At 42.3% G+C, this 18638-nt stretch overlaps 1 protein-coding gene across 2 annotated transcripts; it reads right to left on the bottom strand.

Annotated features, from left to right (window-relative positions):
- Positions 1-795: 795 nt before the first annotated feature.
- On the bottom strand, positions 796-17926 carry cpeb2 (cytoplasmic polyadenylation element binding protein 2). Of its 2 annotated transcripts, XM_073476936.1 has the most exons (11): positions 16656-17926; positions 14325-14594; positions 10770-10860; positions 8673-8723; positions 7463-7486; positions 6236-6406; positions 6045-6134; positions 5759-5877; positions 5518-5632; positions 5158-5339; positions 796-4876 (listed from the first exon to the last, which is right to left on the bottom strand). In XM_073476936.1, the coding sequence occupies exons 1-11, from the start codon at positions 17565-17567 to the stop codon at positions 4649-4651; spliced, it is 2253 nt and encodes a 750-aa protein (XP_073333037.1). In that variant the 5' UTR covers positions 17568-17926; the 3' UTR covers positions 796-4648. The 2 variants fall into 2 exon arrangements, with proteins under 2 accessions (XP_073333037.1, XP_073333038.1); XM_073476937.1 differs by lacking the exon at positions 7463-7486.
- Positions 17927-18638: the final 712 nt, after the last annotated feature.

Below are 18638 nucleotides of genomic sequence, written 5' to 3'. Positions count from 1 at the left end.
TTCCAAAAGTCATATTGATAAATGGCAGAAGCCATTTGTGCCTTGTTGACCTCAGTGTTGATCTCACTTGTATTTCTGACACTCGCCCCTAGATGGAACCAGAACTGATATGTGGAGGTTGGATATTTGTTTTATTTGTCGTGCTGTGTATTCCCTGCCACACACAATTAAATTGAGGCCACTTTTATAGATACTATCTAAAAATATGTCTCCAAAATAAATTGATATATTATCATGAACATTTATTGTAATTAAGTTATTTTTTCAGCTATTTATTAACCTTTGCATGATGTTTTGTGTGGTGGTTGCAAATCTTCATGTACTTATATATTCTTATGTATATTATAAGGAATTAAATAATCATAATAGGTCCAAGAAAAGGGGCTTTTCTTGATTATAATGTAAATGTGTGTCAGTGGTGGGATTATTTAGAACTTTTACTAAGTAAAAGTAGCAAAACCACAGTGTGCAAGTACTTTGAAATACCCATACCCACAAGTACAAATCCCTAAAAATTTTAATTTCAGTACCGTACTTGACTAAATTATATTCCACCACTGATTTGCACTGACTTAGTAAAATCCTTAAAAAATCTGAACCAGATTTCCCTAACACAGGGAAGCTTAAGTAAAAATTAGATTAAAAAGTAAGTATTTATGTTGTACATGTTTTCAACACTGTATCTGTGGTGACTGACTGAAACAATGGAGCATAACGGACTTTAATCATGATGTTATTATCCTATTTTTACTAATTATTTTCTGAGTTGTCTTCAAAGCAGCAGTAGCAGCCGTGTGGTGTCCAAACAGAACGGGTCTTTATTCAGGAAGTGAAAGAGAAAAAAAAAAGATTGTAATCAACACCCCATTTAAATACAAAACCAACAAAAATAAAAATAACCATGATATTCATTTTGCATATCAAAGAACCATTCAGTAATAATTACAATCCAAACACCTCATAAACCACTTTTGTGAATCTATACACAAACTCTGATTTAGAAATTAGTCACTTTAACAATAAAATTACAAATATTTAGCTTTAAAAATAATTAAACTCGAAATAATATCTTAGCAATTAGCATTTTTAAATTTATATATAGTGTATTTCCACATAAAAATACAAAATAATACCATGACATTTAAATATGAAAAAAAAATTATTCCAAGAATTCTGCTACTATTAAATAAAATAAAACGTGGGATAAAACAAGATGAAACGAAATAGAAATATGCATGAAAAAGTCTCTCCTTTTGTTAGCAAAACACTATCCAAAATAACTACAATCATTTACATCAGTACAAAGATATCTGGATTTAAAAATAGTTGCAATGAAAAAACGGGGTTTTATTTTTCTGACAGTAAAAAATGACACTGTGGATCAGAAATCTGCAAAATATGCAATGAAAAAAATAAATCTGCATTAAAAAGGTTTACACTGTAGTTCTTACTTTTATACAAACATTAGAAACAGTATTGCACATCACAACACAGATTCGAGGTTAGTCAGCCTTTCAAAATGTGTTATATTCAAGTTTCAGAGCATCTACGAGGACAGGCAGCCGGGGCCTCGATGCGACAGGGGAGAATCTCAAGTGTCTTCCAAGAATATAATAAAACCTTCATGTTTCCTTCCTTCAAATGAAATGTGTCAAGTGTATCAAAATAAGAATCAACTGTGTATCAAAACTTTGATGTTTGTGTTACTGATGACATGATTCTTTGTCTCTGAACAGAACGTTTGGACATAATTAGCACAGGAGGGGGAGGGGTGGGGTAAATAAATCGTATAATAGTCCTATTCAAATAGAAAAATACAATCAAAATCAAATAGGTTTTTTTTTTTGTCTACAAAAATAGTGAAATAAATATGATTTTTACAAAAACAAAGACACATACAGAACAAAGTAACAGTGTTCAACATAGAAAATAGAACCTCACAAAAACAGCACGAGTCAAGTGTTACAGGTGACGATATTCAAACATGTTCGCATCATGAGAACTAAAGCCACGGGGAGGGTTTGGGGGGGGGTGGGATGGATGACGGGAGCTTGCTCTTTAACTCTCACCTCCGTCTCCGTCACGTCCTCACAACATCCAGACTACATTAGAATATATTAGAACATATCAGATTTTTTCTGCTCTACGCATACAGAATATAGATAACTTAAGACCACCACTGCTTCACGCTACATCGTAAATAAGCAATCATGAAAAAATAAAAATTTAATAAATCATCTGTAGGATTATAAATAGGTGGAGGTTTTCAGGAGAAACTGCACTGAAATCACTTAAGGGGGGTGGAGGAGAAATCAAATGAGTGGGGGGAGATATAGAAAAGTAGTGCATAATATATATATTATAAAAAACATATTGAAGGGCCAGTGATGGGTAAGTAGTTGACACAAACAAATTCAGTTATACGACTCAACCATAAGTAAATGAACTTAGTTTCATTAAGGTTTAGTGACAGTACACACTTGACGCCTGAACACCGATACCGAGGAGCACACACGGAGGGCGTGGAGCACAAAAACCACGACGACACGACACACTTTTACAGTACCAGACGGACGGCTGGGCCACCGTCCTCACAGAAAGATTGTCCCTAAATTGTGTTTTTTTTTTTTAAAGAGTAATTCAAGGGTCACGGTGGAAACAGACGAACAAAACAAAGAGAGGAGAGTTTCATCTTTAGCACGCCAAGGGACCATTTGTTGATTCACAGAGCCGCAGCCACACGGCATGAAAGTCATTACAAAATGTTCAAAGGATGCTTCTTAACATGACCTTCAGACTTCTCGCAGTTAAAGGATAAGATTGCCCCAAGAAAGAAAATTCAGTAATTTCCTAGCTTTTTTCAATGGCGCTAAAATATAGAAAAAAGGTTCGAGTGTGTTTCTTTTCCTGGATGATTCAACAGAGAGAGGGAGAAGCATGTGAGATGTTGTGTGCACTCTTCACTGCAGTCGTCTCCAGCTCATGCATCCTCTTCGCTCTGAGTTCATGCCGTTTTAGCTTAGCGACTACAGTGAAAATTTTGGCTTCAAAATAGGTGTCTGTGTGTGAATAACGTCTTTTTCAAATCAACTCGGGATGCTGCAACACTGTTTTGCGGGCTATGAAACGTCACCTGACTTTCCATCAGCACAGGGGTAGGTAGATAACGAGTGAATTTTCATTTTTGAGTGAACTCTTCCTTTTCGATCCAAGCTGATCGAGTCTGTTTGCGTTTGGTCTGGGAGGGGCGTTGTCGTATCAGATGAACCTTTGGAGCCATACAAAGATGTGGAATAGGAAGGGTGAAGGCAGGAGTGATTCGGATGTTTCAATTCTCCTCTACGTTAATCTGTTGGTAACTAAACTAGAGCCTCAGTCTACACTAGAAAACAGTCACACAGCACAAGGGACGACACAAACACAAACCACTGAACACCACTCTGCTTCTCGACAGTTTTTTGTTTTTTTTTGCCGTACGAGCCATCATGTGTCACAAAATGATGGCGTCCACTAAGTCTACAGGAGAACCAATATCACTTTTTGTATCATGTAAACGGATCAAACAACAGATAAACATCAACGCATGCAAGTTTAAATATGTTTTTTTTTTTTGTCTTATTTAGCTTTGTCTGATTTTTTTTCCCTCTTAGGCATCTGTAATAGATGGTCATGCTACGAGACTTGTATGTCTTTAGTTATGATTTCAGTGGTTTGTTTTTTTTCTCACATCTAACTATAAATATGTTATTTGTGTAACTAAGCCTATTGTCATAACATGCACTTTCCACGGCAATGGGGGCCATTAGTGGTCGAGTGCATACTGCATTTCATTTTACATGATTCTGGTTTATAAATGGCATTAAATATAATACCTACACATTTATTCATATATATGTATATATAGCAGCAAAGCTTCTAAAATAGCTTGTTAAGTATAAATGTTGAATACAGTTAGCAAGAAACCAGATTTAGTATTTTGAGGTATCACTCTATGGGTCAGTATGAGCGCAGAAATAACCCTATCGTCTTTTTGAACTTTAATAAACCCTTTAACACGAAGAAAGAGCCCATGGTAACATTAGAAAACAACCGTTTTGTTAAGCGGCAGAAGAAAATGTGTCAATTTGTGTGGTTCCTATCTTTTTGCTACCTTTGGTTAAAGACCCGGGGCAGGCGTCGACATTAGAGAATCAAGGTTTTCCCAGAAACAAGTGTGCACTACACGCACTGTAGGGTGGCTAGCAGCAGACAAACAGACAGACAAGCTGCCCCCATGCAAAAACATTCCCATATCTACTTTAAATCTCACATACAAAAATAATAATAATAATAATTAATAATAAAAAAACCTACAAAAATCAATCTCTTTTTAAATCTCCTCTTAGAAAAGATGGAAGTACCACAAAAGAGTTGTAGAGTTGTCAGAGCCTGAGATGTGAGGGGGGTTTTGGTGAAAAACTGAGGCTTGTGGTGTTTGGCTGCTACAAAAGATATATAGATATATATAGTATATACTGTATAGTGTTACGTACTCGGTTATACTGATAGCTTAGGAGAGCAGGAGAGGCAGAGCGATGCTCTTCTTCCTGTGAACCAGTGTTTCGTTTCCCTTCCCTCGGACTGTGTCACCATGGCTGTGGTCGCGTCTCTAGTTCCAGCGGAAGTGAATCTGCCGTGGACGGTCGGCTCCCTCCTTCACCAGGGGCTTGTGAAACTCTCGTCCAGCGCGGGAGTGGATGTTGGCCCAGCAGAACTCGCAGTAGTACTGCAGACAGGTGACGTTAGCGCAGAAAAAGGGAGCGAACTTCCCTCCACAGCGTGCACCCTGACACTCATCACACAGCTGATCATCCAGGACGTAGGGCTTCACCTCCACCTGCGTGCACACATTTCAGAGAAGATGTGCATAAATTCACACAGTACAAGACATAATGTGCATGGTGATGAAAGGCCACAGCTTGTAGCAGCAGAGACGGGGGAGGAAGCTAATTCAATCAGCCCTTATAATCTTTTGCTCACCATGGCAACAAGCTGCTGCTGCCACACACACAAACACACTTGCGTTCACAAACCGCGTGAATTACACATCCTAATGATGAATGATCCATACACACTTGATGACAAATTTGGGATTTGTTAATGAAGGGGAGGCTCTACCCGCTTGTCAATGTCTCCGTGCTGCAGCTGGACGAATCTCGCACTGATGGCGGCAATGTAACTCTGCTGATTGGAGAAGGCCACTCGCCCCGCACCCTTGGGGTACTTGAGCTCTGGGTCGGTGTCGATCCCTGCGTAGCACACTCCGCCGTAGAGACGATCCATAATCATGGCCAGCTCAACTAGTCATGGGTGAAAAGAAAATAATTAGATGATTGAAAGCAAGAAGAAAGGGTGTGGGAGGATGTGAGGAAGTTACACCAGCAGGGGTGAGAAGGATTGGGGGAGAAGATGATCATCAAGTCTGAATCTACCTAAACTGACATGGAACTCAAGAAGAAACAAAGGATGTGTACTTACTCGCTCTCAGGGGACGGGGGACGCCTCCCACAAAGATGGTCTTGCGGGGATCGAGGGGCTGAGAACCGTCCATCACAAAGTCACTGTCGCTCAGGTTCCAAGGTCGAATTTGCACCTGGAGTCAAAGAAAAATGTTACTTTAAATTAATTTTCTCCTTATGAAGGAAAATAAATCAAAACAGCACTGCGTCTGCTCAGTGTTTGCTGCTGCTGCTGCTGCTGCTACTGCTGCTGGACTCACAGGTTTGTCCTTGATGGTGGGGCTGGAGACACACAGGTAGAGCTTCCCATCCTCCTCCATGCAGGCTTCAATCAGAGCCTGCACCGAGCTCTCCTCCTGGAACAGCAGGAATGCGTATCCTAGGAAACATACATCCACAGCCTCAGTGTGAGCATTCAGACTATATATAATGAATGTTATCAGTATTCACTGTCGCCTTTTTTATAAGCATCAGAGCTTCACGGCATACAAGTTTTGTAGCCATAAATGTGTGTTTAATATGGAGGCTTTCTGCTTTTGTCAATACCTTTAGGTGGAAAGTAGGATTTGCTCTCTGCTTTGTGTGGCCAGTCCACCACCAGGTGACCAAAACGGCGGAAACTTGAGGTTATTTCATCTGAGGGGGACAATAGACAGGTGAAGTTAAGGAAAGGAAGATTGCAGAATAGAAGAACCAGCAGTGTAAAGTAATCCTGAAGGATGTGTTGTTGTCCTCACCTTCATCTATGTCAGGGGGCAAACCTCCCACGAACACCTTACGGGAGAAGCGCTCGATGCGCTCCCCGTTCTGGTGGGGGTAACAGTTAGGGCCAAGAACTCCTGGGACACCCTGGTTGCCGTGGCCATCATCGAGGAGATTGTCATCAATAGGGAAGAGGGAGGAGCGGCCTGGTGGAGAAAAAAAGGCAGTTAAGGCTACAAGCATACATCAGGCGTTAACACAAACACACACAAGCCCAAACACAAATCACAAACATGTTTTTCTTTTAAAGTATCTGCCTCTCCTTTATGGAATCCCATATCTCTGCCATGGCAAGGACAAATGCAAAGAAGAGGCTGTCAATAAATTTCTGCTTTTACTGCACTGACGCCGGGTGGTTGTGAGACAAAGCACCAGCTCAAAGTGAGGAATCACTTGCTCAGCTCGGAGCAGTGTGGTAAATAAAGCAGGTGTGGAAAAGCAGGCTGTGAGGAACAAAGCTGTTAATAACATCACTGAGCGGTATGGAGCCCCAAAGTGTTCAAAATAAATGAGTCATTATAAAACAAATAGTCAAATGAATTTTTAGACATATATAAATGAAACCAAAAATCAGAAGCCAACAGCAGCTAGCTCATACAGCTAACACTTCCTTCTCACTTCCACAAGCTGAAAGGTTAACAAGTTAGGTACAGCAGTTAGCATATGCAGCCATGTTAAGCTAAGGCTTAAAAGCTAAAGACATGTAGGTGTCCGTGTGCTGCATTTATTTACAGCACCAACCTTGAGTTGGTTGATTCAGGATAACGTTAGCATTGTTGCTGCTCTAGCTGCTCTTTATTTTGAAATAAAAACAGACTTTTGGAAAAAGGGGAATAACAATGTCTACAATGAATATATTGAATATTTATACTGACTTTGGGGATCCATAGAGCAGAGGTACAACTGCCACAGCACATAAATGTGACCAAACTTGAAACCCTTGCATGTCTGGATACTAAAACAATACAATTGTTTGTATTGTAATTTTTTTGTCTTTGTAGTTTTAATATTCAACAATAAGTTGTTAGGCAAAGATTTAACTCAATGATTGTTTAACAACACCTGTATTTTAAAAACATCACGACAATTTGGAGTCGGACTCCAGACTTAAGACCTCAGTTTGGTATCCATTCAAGCAACAAAGCATGCCACACGAGAACACGCCACAAGAGATAAGACACGTTGTAGAAAGCTGAGTTTACCTCGACGTCTCCCATAGCCTCTGGCTGCATGTGGAAAAGTACAGAGTGCAGGTTTCAGCTACATAGACATTTTTTTTTAAATAGAACATGTAACCTTTATGGACTTTAATCTGCAGTAATGTCATGAACTCTTTATCTAAGCATCCACAGTCAGTGTCAAATAAACTGTTGATCACAAGACAGAGCACTGAATTTAATTGTTATTACTTGGTAACAGTTTAGCTCACGTCCTCCTGAGACCCAGAACAGGTTTTTTTCATGTCTTTTACTACAGTGCATAGAAAAACGCACATCAAATTAATATATAGAAATGCCTGTTGTCTTTACAGATGATACGTATAAAAGCATTTCCAGGGTGAACAAAATCCCTTCACTGCTCTGAAAGCTTGTTTAACTGCCCCGTAGACAACCTGACTTTCTGTCTTTCCATAACACATCGGACGGAAGCCATTTGGAAAATCAAATGTCCGACTCCACACGTTACATCACTGAAAATCCCTTGATGTCCTCTGTCAGGGACAACAAGGCTCATCTCAGCAACATGTCTGAACTTCAGGCACACGAGCCTCCAACACAGGACAGAGTTAAATGACTGATAAATAAATGCTGGGTCTCAGGAGGAAACAGCACGCTCACAATTATTTGCCAATGCTGTCTGACCCAGATTCGTGTCCTATTGAGACTGTTATAAAACAAGATTTTATTTGTGTCCACATGGGAGTCTGCAGGGCTTCAATTATTCTAAGTGGTGCTGAAAATTTACATTTTAATGACAGGATGTTTGTGGTGCATTCAAAGTCCTCAGGTGACTTTGTATAACACTCTTTATCACGTGAGCGCCATCACAAAACCATTAGCATAGTAGACCTTGAGCTGTGGGGCAATTGGGTGATCTGAAAATGCTACAGTGATGGTAACGTTACAAAACAGAAGAAACAATGATGTTTATAGACACTACAAATGGCTGACAAATGACACTTGATCCAAATAGAGGGGTCTACCACATGTTACCTCATGTGACCCACCTCAGTGGGTCTGGTGAGTGTGTCTAATGAGGCTAAAGAGTAACTGAGCTGAGTCTCCAGTTCTCATCGTGTCTCCAGTGTTAATCTGAGAGCTGTGTGTCATATTTTTAAATTCATTATAAAAGCAGCTGGATGGAAACACTTAAAATACACAACAGAGGGAGATGATGCTGAGAGATAATTACCATTGAGCATGAGTAGGCCGTCAGCCCCGGGGTTAGGGCATCCCACACGGCCTGACATGAGAAACAAACACACACACACACGCGCGCACACACACACACACACACACACACACACACACACACACACACACACACACACACAAATAGGGATGAGACACAGCAGATGGAGAGGACAGGGCAAACTCAATGTGTGTACATGGCGGCAAGAACACACACAGACACACAGACACATAAACACGCACACAGAACTACAATGGCTGACTGTGAATGTGTTACGACAGCCTTCTCACATGTCTGCTGAGAGCGCCGCAATCAGCAAAAAGAACAAAGCTCTCCGTATCCTCAGAGATACCCTGAGTCGATATTACAGCGAGATTTGGCAGAATGAAACATTTTGTTTTCATCAACAATAATACAGTAAGACAGGGGAAAAAAAGCATAATTTCCTTTTCAGATGTAAGAACCGGACTCCAAATTCGATATTTTATATGGCCTATACAATATTCTATTTAAACATCTGTATTGAGATTATAGCTGAAACAATCTGTCATCGTCAATCTGCAACTAATTTAGTTCCCATTTTAGTTGCCTAAACATTATCTTTGGGGTTTGGATTAACAAGCAATTTGAATATGTCAATTTATACTGTAGGGGATTTTTTCAGCCTTTTCTTCTCATTTTATCTTTCAGTATAAATCAAGAATTTCCAAAAAATAATGAATTCAATCTATTGGATATAACATTTTCATCTGGCTATTTTTGTTCTTGATCTATTTGCAATCTCTAAGATAGGAAAACGTTTTGTTCAGAGACAAGTTAAAGGTGCAATATGTAAGAATTTGTGTTTATAGCTTTAAAAAATGAGTCAACATCAACAGAGTGTGAAGAAACAACAGTGATGACTTGTCAAAGACATCTATGTATTGTGCCGTAGAGATATCTCTTCACATGAACGTTTTAAACTAAAATTCCTACATATTTCAAGTTTAAACATGAACAGTTATAAACAGTGATATCCCTAAGATTCATTATTTTTACGACAATATCAAAAATTGACAAAAGAAAAAAACCTCACAAAATATGAACTTGTAGCACTGAAATGTTTTTGGTTTCTGACGTCCTGTATTTTGGAGCTGCTAGTCAGGATACTGTTGTGTTAGCCGTGTCAGTGCTATAAATGGCAGAGCCCACCCCTCGCAAGCCCTCCTTCCCTCTCATCTCCTCTCTTGGCTGTCATGCACAGTGCGATCACAGCTAAAATTAGTCTAGATACCCCTCTCTCTGCTGTGCACACTGGCCCATGTCCTCTCCATCTGCTCAGGCTGGAAAAACAAGAAACTAACCCGAGAGAGGAAGGCACAGGTTGAGTTCTGATTTTAATAGGATCTTAACGGAGATCACAAATAATTAAACAAACCTTCCTGAGAGTTTTGATGCCTCTACACATATGCGAAGTGTTGTAATTACTGGGTCATATTTTAAAGTGAAAGCGTAGCTGGTTTGTGAGGCTGTAAATGAGCCGATGGCGGCCATCTTTAGGAGAGGAGGGTAAGAACAGAGCAGTTATTTGACACTGCTCCTCTGATGACCAGCAGCTGAGCCCGGGAGGCCAGGACAGTGTCACACTCCTGCCAAACCGTGAGGAATAATTCAAAAGAAACCCAGGACTATTTAAAATCTCTATTCTTAATTTCTCTCCTAGTTAAAAAAAATTCCAGTTCATGTGTGATACGCACATGCCTGCTCTGTCAGAAAACATCTGGAACCTATTACAGACATTCACAGCAAAGAACCATCATTTCTCTCTCCTCCACTCCTTCCTACTCCTCCTCCTGTGCGCTTCCCAGGTTAAGTAGCAGCAGGATCAGAGCTGGAAGGTCATGTAAATGTGCAGCTGGTGGCAAGAGTAGTATTAAGCTCTCAGCGGGGGAGAAAATAAGCTGGTGTGCGGAAAAACAACGCAGCTCCAAGAGAAATGGGCCTGTCACTTCCCTGCACCACGACGTCTGACAGGCCTCCTCTAAACCGAACACGATCGCCTGCCTTTCACCCCCCCACCTCGCTCAGACGCAGATAGAAAGGGAAAGGCAATCTTACCTTTCATCGGATCCTGCTCAGCTCGCATGATGTCAATCAGAGAGCTCTCCAGGGAGTGCATGTTCAGACTGTCGTACATCCTGGTGCGGTCCTGAAAGTGAGAAGTTTGATATCAGACAAAACAAACACACGTTTCTAACACACTTTCGTGATTTGGCTCACAAACAATAAAGCCTCTAAAGTGTGGGTATTTGGCTTAACATGTAGGAGATTTGAGGAGAGTGAGTAGCTCACGTTTGGATTAACATTCCCTTCCGTGTTTATTTACTTTGGCAGTCTGGAGGTGTGTTTGTGAGCAGCCCGATAGGACGGATTCCCCCAACATCTCTGGACTCTTTCCCACGGACAGACGGAGAGTGAATGGAAACAAAAACCAGGAGCTGAGAGGGAGGCTATGAGCTCATCAGCAGGCCGGTGAGATAGTTCTCCTTAATGAGCAGCTATGACAGACTCATATGGTAATATTCTGGTGACTAGCATACCAGGGAGTGCCTAACCTGCCTCACCACACCCAACACTGTGGGAGCATAAAGGTCAAGTCTTCATACTTTGATAGTGACGGAGTGTAGGTTGCTTAATAAGCCTTCGGCTTTCTTTCCCATTTGTTTATTTATTACAATAAAGAAATTACTTCATAAAATAGAGATTGAAGACATGTATTAGATTGCATAGCATTGGAAAAGACATTGAAATTGACTTTACATCCACTGCTAATCAGAGTTATAGTATCTTTAAAGGAGTTCAACCAAAGATTTATTTTCTTTCCATAAATAGTATCTGTAGCCATGCAGATGATTTTGATTTAATTATTCAGTGGTTGGAAATATTTTTCACTGATATTTTTGCCATCACATCAACAAAATTTCATTCATGGTGATCTGGGTAAGGGTCCAGACGCAGAACCGACACCAAAGAACTTGTGGTGACGATGGCTCACTGCTGCGTCGCCTCACGTTGCCCACGTCTCAGCCAAAAAGCTGCACTCGAACACACCGCAAAGACTACAGCCAACGGCCAACAGCACGAAAGGAAATAACTACACTGGAGGACTGAGGACTGCAGATATAAAACATTTGTGAAGTTCCCCTTTAAAGGTCCGCTTTGTAAGAAAGTTGATTTTAGCTTCTCATTCCCAACTTGTCAAATACTGGTGCTTTGGGATTGTAGGCCGGGTCCCTGACCAAATTATCAGCATTTGACAAGTTAGGACTGAGACTCAAAAAACAACTTTCTTACAAAAAGGACCTTTATAGCCACCAATCAGATCGAAATGTGTGTCAAAAGACTTGTTTGCCAAAAGTACAGCCTAGGGAGTCATAGTTTCAGGTGGGTTTTTTCTTCCTCTGTAAGAATACAGTGTTTCAGGTGATGGTATGCATTCACTACTTTCATTAGTGAAAGTAGAAGCGACTCCCTTTATCTTCCCACCTCTGCGTGATGTCTCAAACGTGACACAGCAGAGATGTGTCACCGACTGCCAAACATTAAACAGAAAGGAAGGAAGGAAAAGACTTGGAATCTAAAAAATTCTGGGTCTGAGACTGTTTATGGAAATTAACAATCCACGGAGTCAGGCCTGTTTCCTGGAATAGGAAGCGCTGTTCTTCTTGGCACTGATATCACTAATAATTTGAGCTCATAGCAACAGCAGTAGTATTCAGTGACACCATTATTTATGTGATATCATTATTTTAGTCCGAATGAGTCACAGTAATGAATATGTTTTCTGGTCAAGGTCATTAAAATGACATTTCGTGTGGCGGCACACACAGTAATTTATTCACAGAGTTTACAGTTTAATGGATTTTTCTGAGCATTAAAAACTGCATGACAAGCTGAACTCTGTGGTGCTGTGGTGCAGTCTGACTACAGCAACAGACAGCGCAGTAATTCTTATGTGACAACAGAGGAAGCGTCTTACATGCAGCCTCACCACCCTTTGACTGCTCACTTTATTCTGACTGCAAATACTGTAAAAAGTCGTATCAGAAGTGATAAACTACAGACGAATGAAAAAAAGCTATCCACTTAGACAACTATAAAACACTGCTGGTAGGCTAGTATCTATTTGATACTAGTTTGCTGTATCGTGTGTGTTTATGTTGTTGTGTAAATATGAACCTTTGAAAGTGAAATGAATCAGGCTCAATGCACTTCTGTTTGTATGCCGTGCACATGTCAAAACAATAATTTGCTGATATGATAGCTGCATTACACTATGGTGGCCCTAAAGTGCAAACCACAAAACACAACCTCAAAAAAAACATTGGCAAGACGTACAGCGCTCCGTCCAATCAGCAACGATCCTTGTCGATAAAAGCTGCCTACCTTTTCCAGCAGAAAGTCAATGTTGCTTTGCTTTCTGCTTTAGCGGTTGTGTTTTGTGATTTGTGGTCGTGTTTTTCCATTTTTCTGTTTGCCGTTGTGTTTTCCTGTTTGTGACTGTGTTGTGTGATTTGTACTTCACTGCCACCGCATCAGAAGAAAGAAAGAAAAGAAAGAAAAAGTCTAAGGAAGGGCAAACATCCAAACACAACAAATAGCTAGGTGCTGGACAGAAGCGCATGAGAAAAATGTAAAAATAGTGCCGACACACACATTCATCACCACCATGTGATGTCCTCGTCGCAGGCCATTCTTCAGAAGAAGACAGGACCTAACATGGTGATGCTGAATGTTCTTGGGAGCATTGTCTAATGTGGAGTCTATTTTTACAAATACCAAATAAACCACAAAAGTGGATGTCAGTGGATATGCGCCATGGTTACAAGTCAGTGTCAGTGTTTTAGTCTTATTTTGACCACGATAACTGATTCATCTAATTTAAAAGAAACTAATGGAGATCTTGCTGTAAGAGTCAGAGAGATGTGACCAAAACATGAACAAATGGTGAAAATCTAGACCCTGTTTCAGTGGAAGGAAAGAGAAACTAATTATAGTCTCCAGCAGCATGTAATAACCACTGATAGACCTCCCTAACAATCTTCTAAAAACACACACAACTTGGTGGAGATAACATGGAATAAGATGGTCTTTAGAAAGAGCTTCAGCTGCCTTTGCTACCTGAAACACTCCAGTAGATCTCACCTACGGGATGTTAGTTTTCTGTAATTAATTCAGCCCAACCCCCACCTTGTTACACCTTTAGTAAAACCTGCAGAGTAAATCAATCCAAACTCCCCCCATCTGATTGAAATGCTAACAACGGTGGCTCCTTTATGGTGATTCACATCTACACATTGCTATGTATGTCTACAGAAGCCTCAGCTTTCAGTCTCTCTAACTCTCTCTTAGTTTCTATTTCATCAAGGGATCTCGATTTAGTTCTTTCTCACACACCTCCTCATCATTCCCTTTGTACTCTATCTATAACAAATGATTAGGTTCATGTAGGTTACTTTCCCATCTTTAAAGCAACTGATTCTCACACTGTAACACCAAAAAAGACAAAAACAAAACCCCTCCACTTGCAAACACAAGAACAAAACCAAAACCAATTATTCTACAAAACCACCAACACCAGTAACGCATGCAGTAACAACCCAAAACATTTACCTGCAGGGGCAACAAAGTGTTGCTGTTGCTGTCTGTGCGAAACATGTTCTCCTCTAACCAGGACTTAGGCCCCAGTGATCCTCCGGAGCGTGGGAACTTGGGAGGAGCGATGACGTTGCTCGAGAAGGGCTTCTTCAGGGGCGAGGCGTGACTGACTGAGCCAGGTACACCCATGCCACTCCCTCTGCGGTGGTCTCGGCCCCAGGACATCCCCCCGGAGCCCCAGCCATTCCCCTGGTGACCGCCCCAAGGAGACGGCTTCACCATGGGCTGCAGACAGACGGTGTGCAAAGACGGGAGGTTAAAAAGGACATGTACATCATATTATGTTTAACTATCTATATATTATTTCCATTTCATCCTATCCTGTCTTCTGTCCCTGTCAGAAACAGCCCAGCTTGATCTGCTCCTGTAACGGGTGGGTAGATAAGAAGATTTAGGGCTTTAAGTCTAATACTAAGTATCCCGAGCGCTGCGACACCAGGCCAGTGTAAGTTACACACACTCTCTCTCTACCTGGACCCCGTGTCAACTCTTAAGCATATCATACATCCAATCGCAGTGGGCTTAATCCTGCGTGCTTTCACGTGAAAAATCTTACGACGAGGACAATCAACCGTCTGTTTCACACACACACTCAGTAATCTAAATTAAATTCCTTTTCTCTTTGTGTCAGCTGGAAACAGCGATGGGACGTCAGACAATGGTGTGCTTGAAGAACAATTTCATTAATGCAAAAAACAGGATAATCTCAGTGCAGTTAAAGAAAATGAAAACCAATGTGGTTGCATTTTATTAAATGAGTCTCCTTTAAAGGTGCACTATGCAGTTTCGGGGGAAAACATTTAAGAGAAAGATCTTTATCATTATCCCTAAACAAATTAAACAAACAAACTGTCTTTGTTTTCATGACTGAATAAACTGAATAAACAAACTGACCTTAAAGGAAAACACAATTCATACTGTTTTACTTTGTTTATATGTGGCGGACCCTGCCACCTCTCCAGCTTCCAACAGTGTTCTGGGGACCTTATTTTCCTCTGAGAACAGCTTGTTTATTCACTTATGGAAACAATAAATATGTCTGAGTTTGTATCGTTACCTCATTAATATTGTAGATATTAAAATTCTATATAGTGCACCTTTCAATAAGGCTGCAACGTTTCATTATCGAGTTATCTGCTGATTACTTTCACGATTAATAAACTATTATTTTAGTTGATTAAATGTCAAAAGATTGTGAAAAATGCTCGTCACACTTTCCCCGGGCCCAGAGTGACGTCTTCCAGACGCTTCTTTAGTCGAACCAACAGACCAAAACCGAAAAACACTCTTCATTTCCTCTCACAAATGACAAAGAAAAGCGTAAAAATCCTCACATCTAACAAGCTGGAACCAACAAATCTTTGACATTTCTACTCAATCGATTATCAAATAGTTACCAGCTTATTTTCTTTCCATCAACTAATCGATTAATCGTTGCAGCTCTGATCATTTGGAAGTGCGTATGACAGGGTGGGATCTACAGGGCTGGCTGTCTTTGGGGGTTTTATGTAAATATATTTGCATATTTAAAGCTAGGGGTTAAAGGTCGGTGAAACAGCAATGCCTTCGAAGCACTTTCAGCACCACCCATTCTCACACACACACACACATGATCGCAAACACACACCCAATGTGCAAATCACATGAGAAACCTGATGCCTACAGGCCCCAACACCACTGCATAAGCTGAACCTGCATGTGAGCCTCTCTGTTACTGGTTGGGCTCCCCCCCCAACTGTCTACCGGCACACCAACACTACACTAGTCGTCTTCATGTCACACAAATAAACATCCATTGAGGGCACCAAAAGCCTGTGAGCCTTTGTATTCCCACTGACTGAACCACAAGACAGGGATGGCCCGGCGCCATGTGACTGCATCCCACTGCCAGCTTCCCGGAGAGAACAACAGCTAGATTCAGAGATGCTCCCTTGTTCCCCTGATCACCCCTCCCTCCCTTTGCCTCAAGAGTAGTGACTTCAGCCCCCTGCAGATGACATGACAAATGCATTATGGAGGAAAAAACTGTTCATCCTTCAAAGACTCTGAACTCTTGAGGCTTTATCTCATCACAAGATGCCTCCCTAACCCGAGGACATCCTAGTGGTGGCCCTCACAATGAATGATATGAAAATCACATCTGGATTTAAATATAGGATGGAGCTGTGGTGGGGCTGAGGCCTGTTATTGGCCATTAAATGTGGCATCACTGATTAACAGAAGGATAAATGAGGCAGGGGAGCCCCTGTGTCACCTTCATGTGATGTATGCCCTACAGCAGCTCACCTGATGTTGGTTGTAGTTGTTCCTCTGCTGCAGGAAGGCGCCCTGCTGGGGATGCATCTGTGGGCTGACCGGGGACCTGCGGCTCTGCGCCTGCTGAGGGACGTTTATCTGGGGCGAGAAAGGACCGCTGAAGCCCTGCACATTAATCCCGGCGCACGGATTAGCTGACACCGGCGAAAAACTCTGGAAGAAGGCCGGGTTGATGGAGGAGGGGATACCTGTGTAGAAGCCGTTGTCAGAGTCTGTGCTGGGCAGCTGGTTAATGGCGTTGGCGTGGATGGGGTTGATGGAGTTGGGTGCGGGAGGGGGCGAGGAGCTGGTCTGGACGGACCACGGGGTGCCGAACCCGGGGAGGGAGGGTGAGGTCGAGCCTACGCTGGCGCTCTGCAGCTCCTGGGTGGGGAGGTTCGGGAAAGCGGCGCTCAGACCTCCGGACAACATGTTGCCGGTGCTGCTGCCGCCATTGCCATTTATATGGTGGGCGATGGGGGAGTCCATTTGGATCTTGTGTGGATTTACGGAAGTGGGCGATGGCGACGCAGCATCAGCTTCAGCCTCCTCCACTGGAGAGCCGCAGGGGTCGGCAGCGGCGCGGTGCTCGGGCTGCCTCTGCGGCAGGTGACTGAACCGTCCCTGGGGTGGGGGCGACTGAGTGGGGCTGAAGTCACTGTGCTGATGGGTTTTTCGTCTGTGCTGAAGGTCACAGATAGACTGCGTCGGGCAGAAATGATCTCTGAGAGCTATCCTCTGCTTCAGATGCTTATAATCCGGTGTGAAGGAGCTCGGCCGGCTGCCGTCGCTTTGGTTCGGCTGCTTCCCGGATTTGCTGACCGTGCTGCCGCTGCTGCTGTCCTTTTCCTCGGTTGACGGGGGTAATTGCGTGGCTGTCACCCCCACAGGCTCATCCTGCATGTTTTGCTGATGCGCAGCAGCTGACAGGAACAGCGGGGACGGACGAGGCGACGCCGCCGAAGGGCGAACCGGGACGCGACTGGCCGCAGGAAAAACCGGCCGGACGAGGCGTAGTATCCGTCAGCCGTGTGAAAGACAACAATTCTGCTTGAAAATTGACCAAATATATGCGTTTAAAAGATATATTTACCCTCTGTTTCTGACTGAGGTCTCTTTAATAGGAGAGTGTCTGTGAATAGGCTGTAGACAGAGAGGAGGGGGTCCGGCCTGTGCGCTCACAGCTCGTCCTGGTCGTTATCTCTGCTTTTACTCGGTGATATTATCTTCTATCTATCCACCGAGCTATTTCGGCCTAGGAGTAGGCTAACCTAGCCTGTGCGGTCCATTCCTGTCCGACCGAGCTACCCCCTCCTCTGGTTACCGGCTGCGCTGCTGCGGCAGAGGATTAAAGATCCCCGACTGAAGCTACGTCACGGCCGCATCACGCCTCGGTGCGCCCGCCTCCAGCCTCGAGCCCGAGCTGCAATACAGGACCGCATTGTTTACGTCATGTTTTCATTATTCATAAAGTGCAGTAGGCCTACACCCTCACACAGCCTACAGTCCGACTCATTTCAGTGAGAATGTCATTAATAACCCTGTAGAGATGAGTCTGTTTCCCATTAATGAGGATGTAATGACTCAGTGGTTGCAGTATAGTGTCATATGCGGAGAACCGAGCCATTATGTGGGCGAGAAATCTTGAATAATTGTGTTTATGCTGTCCATTTGGGACAGTTAATGTAAAGTTAAGTATTTCATGAATCCATTTAAGACATTTCCTGATTTTTTCCCCTATCAAACTCGTAGATCACTTCAGAAAACCAGAGGCAATCCAGGCCCTCCAAACTGGAAAAGAAAAGAAAAGAAAAGAAAAGAAAAGAAAAGAAAAGAAAAGAAAAGAAAAGAGAAAAATAATTAAAAATTAAATCATTGACTTCGTATTCAAGATCATAATGAATACATCTGAAAAAAAAATGCTTCCTCAAAAACTCTCACATCACCAGACTACACAACGTGGCACAGTTTGCT

This window comes from Pagrus major, chromosome 11, assembly GCF_040436345.1.
Source record: "Pagrus major chromosome 11, Pma_NU_1.0".
Taxonomy (NCBI): Eukaryota; Metazoa; Chordata; class Actinopteri; order Spariformes; family Sparidae; genus Pagrus; species Pagrus major.
Note: the sequence above shows the minus strand (reverse complement) of the source record. Positions and strands in the feature narration are given on the sequence as shown.